Raw genomic sequence first — 2,954 nt, 5'->3', positions numbered from 1 at the left:
AACAGCTGACATATTGAGCAATCGAGAGACCGGTGGATATCAGAGATGATATGTGGAAATGTTTCTAAAGTTCATTATTATGTTTATTCAGTTAAAAATGTTAACTAAGAAAAAACATAGTCACCTCCAAATCATAGTGCAGCAAATAGAGCGGCTGCTCCCATCGTCTTTTATCCACTGCCATTTTTTTTTTGTTACATCTTTTATCTCTTAAAATGACTCCACAAACTATCACTATTGCTTCTACGTCGTCATCCGTGTTTGATTATTCTAAATTCCCGCTATGTTGGGGTTTTTACTGGATTATCCTCTGGAATCGGGATGTTCGTGACTGGAATCGGTTCGTGTTGCTCCTGTCTTGGACACACGAACCGATTGAACCTGTTGTACTTTTATCAGCTCTGTGGTCACAGAGGTTTGGAGAATCGGCCGACATTCTTAAATCTTTCCGTCTAAACCAGACTTAAGACTCAAGCTCTACTTATCTCCTCTCGACCACTGCCCAAACGCTCTGACTCTGGTCGCTATGGTAACGTTTAAATAACAGAAGCGCAACAAAAACAAACATTTTACTTTCGTGAAAATTTTAACTCACAATACTGACTAACGGGAGCCCTGAGCTTGTTTCTCTGCAACCAGAAGGTCCCATCTGGGAGTGATGGGAGACAATAACACCTGAAGTGTTACTTATATCCACAGCCTGCTTGGTGGCGAAGCAGCTTGAAGCTTCATTGCCTCATTAGCAGCCGGTTGCCACATGTTACGCAGAGCGGCTTGTAATGTGGGACTCACTTACCGGTCCGGGATAAATCCATTCTCCTGTCTCTTCTCTGGGCCTTTTCCCCGTTGCAAAGAAACTTTCCAAAGACATCTGATCTGTTTCTTGCTCATTTTGCTGCTTGTGGGCTCAATGTTGGTGCGCAAGTAACAGACTTCCAATGATTCATTTCCTGCTAAAGAGCCCCCTGGTGGTTGAAGAAAAATCCACATACAAACGACTTATAGTCCGGAAAATACGGTAGATGGAAAAAAAATCTGAATGCTCTCTGGCATTGTTCAGGGGGCCGGACCAAATGTGGAGGCGGGCCAGATCCGGCCCGCGGGCCATAGTTTGGGGACCCCTGCTCTAGTGCCAGAGTGTTAGCCAGTAATGGTACATATCATTAGTGAGCTCACCTCCGACCTGCCTGCCTCTTGTGTAATCTTCTCTATGTTGCCTCTTAGGTTATGCCTCTGTGAAGCCTTGGATTATCTGAACTGCCAGGATTATTGGCAGTCTGATCAGAACCCTCGAGACCCTGTGAAGATTACCCATTGGAGGCCAGAGTTTCCAGAAACTCCTCACTGTAGCAAACCTACTTTAACTTCCCGGTCGGCAGCTCCCTCCTGGACCCCAGAAGATCAAACTCCTCCATTCACCTGTCCACCCTCCAACATGGCCTTCGCCCTCTCCACACCACCAGCCCAAACAACTAACCACAGTGACCCTTTCCCCCAGCTCAGTTCACCCACTTGCAAGTAAGACCAATAGTAAATGCGAGACTGTAAATTCCCACAAACCCTGAACTCATCTTACCTGTTCCCCTTTGAATCCAGAGATCCAGCACCACCTAGACGAGCACCTGTTCCAGATACCTGTACATATTGTCTGCACTTTGTATAATAAATCACCTTAACATTTACCTGTCTCCCGAGTTGTGTTCTGTGCATGTGGGTTCAAAGAATTAATCCCATCATGACACTAAGGATGCAAACAATTTAATAAAACCACCAACAAAGAGGATATTAAGAAGGGCTTCAGATCTTAAAGTGTACACTTACAAAAATCACAGTGGTTTCCCCAGAGTTTACAATCAGATAAAAGGACTAGTAACAGAAGACATTTTATGTCATACCTATTCTGCAGGTTTGAGAGGAGCAAGTTCTCTAAAGATAAGCTGGACTGTTTGAAAGTTAAACTAATAAAAATGTAAAATGAACTCTGCAGAAAACCAACACACACTTACATGCTGAGACAAGTTATGACAACATAAGGTTATGTTGTCACAAACCTTCATGACAACATAAATGTTTGAAATAAAGATAAATGCAGTGAATGCAACTAAAATACTGTCCTCCAGGAGTTCGACTCCTTTTCCTTCTGTCAGTTTTTGCGGGTTAGGTGTGACGTTGCCATGTCCTCAACAGTTGTCATCGTTTATTTGAATCTAACTAAACTGTTAATCAGTTAATCGAGATAAAATCATTCTATAAAGAGAAATATACAAATCTAAGAGGAACTTGGTGGTGAGATCAAAGCTTTAAATATGGATTATTACTACTGCATAAATTGTCTGCAAGAAAATTGTTTCCTGAGAGCTGTTCAGTCAGACTCGGTGGTCGGACTTTCAATGCTTCATAAATCTACTGCTCTGTGACAACTTCCTGTTGAGCACCAGCTGTCTTTAGAGGAATTGAGTTGAACTTGATTTATGTTCCTGTTCTTGCTTTGTTATTCCTGTATTTTGTTATGTAGGTCTGTGGGTTTTTTTTCTAACTTCATTTAATACCCTACTTCACGATGTTCAAATATTGGATTTTTTTTCATACTATTTCCGTGGAGAACTAACATATTTGCCATCCCCCCTTTCCTTCAATGAGATGTACAAACTTCCTATACGAAGAGTCTTCATGCATCTCAAGATGGCGCAGGTCATATTTCTTTTTCATCTGTTTCTAGTATACGCACTTCAAATACAAGGTAAATTTTTAAATTTGTTTTTAACATTTCATAGTTTTGATCACTTTCTTTTTATTGTGCAACAATTCTGTCAAAAAAGTATTGCTGTAATCGTTCCTACTTTGTAAAACAAAAGGAGGAAGTAAGAATGTTAATTTTGCTAAGAAATGTAGGGAGTTTTAAAATGTAAAACTTTTGCTGTTGAAATTTCATGTTCATCGGATTAGTTTGTAAA

The 2,954-nt window shown here is 40.8% G+C and overlaps 1 protein-coding gene across 2 annotated transcripts in view; it reads left to right on the top strand.

Annotated features, from left to right (window-relative positions):
• The first annotated feature begins 2,451 nt into the window (after positions 1–2,451).
• Positions 2,452–2,954, top strand: part of LOC103479506 (uncharacterized) — a 6,994-nt gene continuing 6,491 nt past the window's right edge. For both annotated transcript variants that reach the window (XM_008433981.2, XM_008433980.2), the window contains exon 1: positions 2,452–2,740. In XM_008433981.2, the coding sequence (XP_008432203.1) occupies positions 2,641–2,740 (100 nt within the window). In that variant the 5' untranslated portion in view covers positions 2,452–2,640. The remainder of the gene's footprint in view (positions 2,741–2,954) is intronic.

The sequence above is a fragment of the Poecilia reticulata genome, linkage group LG17, assembly GCF_000633615.1.
Source record: "Poecilia reticulata strain Guanapo linkage group LG17, Guppy_female_1.0+MT, whole genome shotgun sequence".
Classification (NCBI taxonomy): Eukaryota; Metazoa; Chordata; class Actinopteri; order Cyprinodontiformes; family Poeciliidae; genus Poecilia; species Poecilia reticulata.
This window is presented reverse-complemented; position numbering and strand designations above follow the sequence as displayed.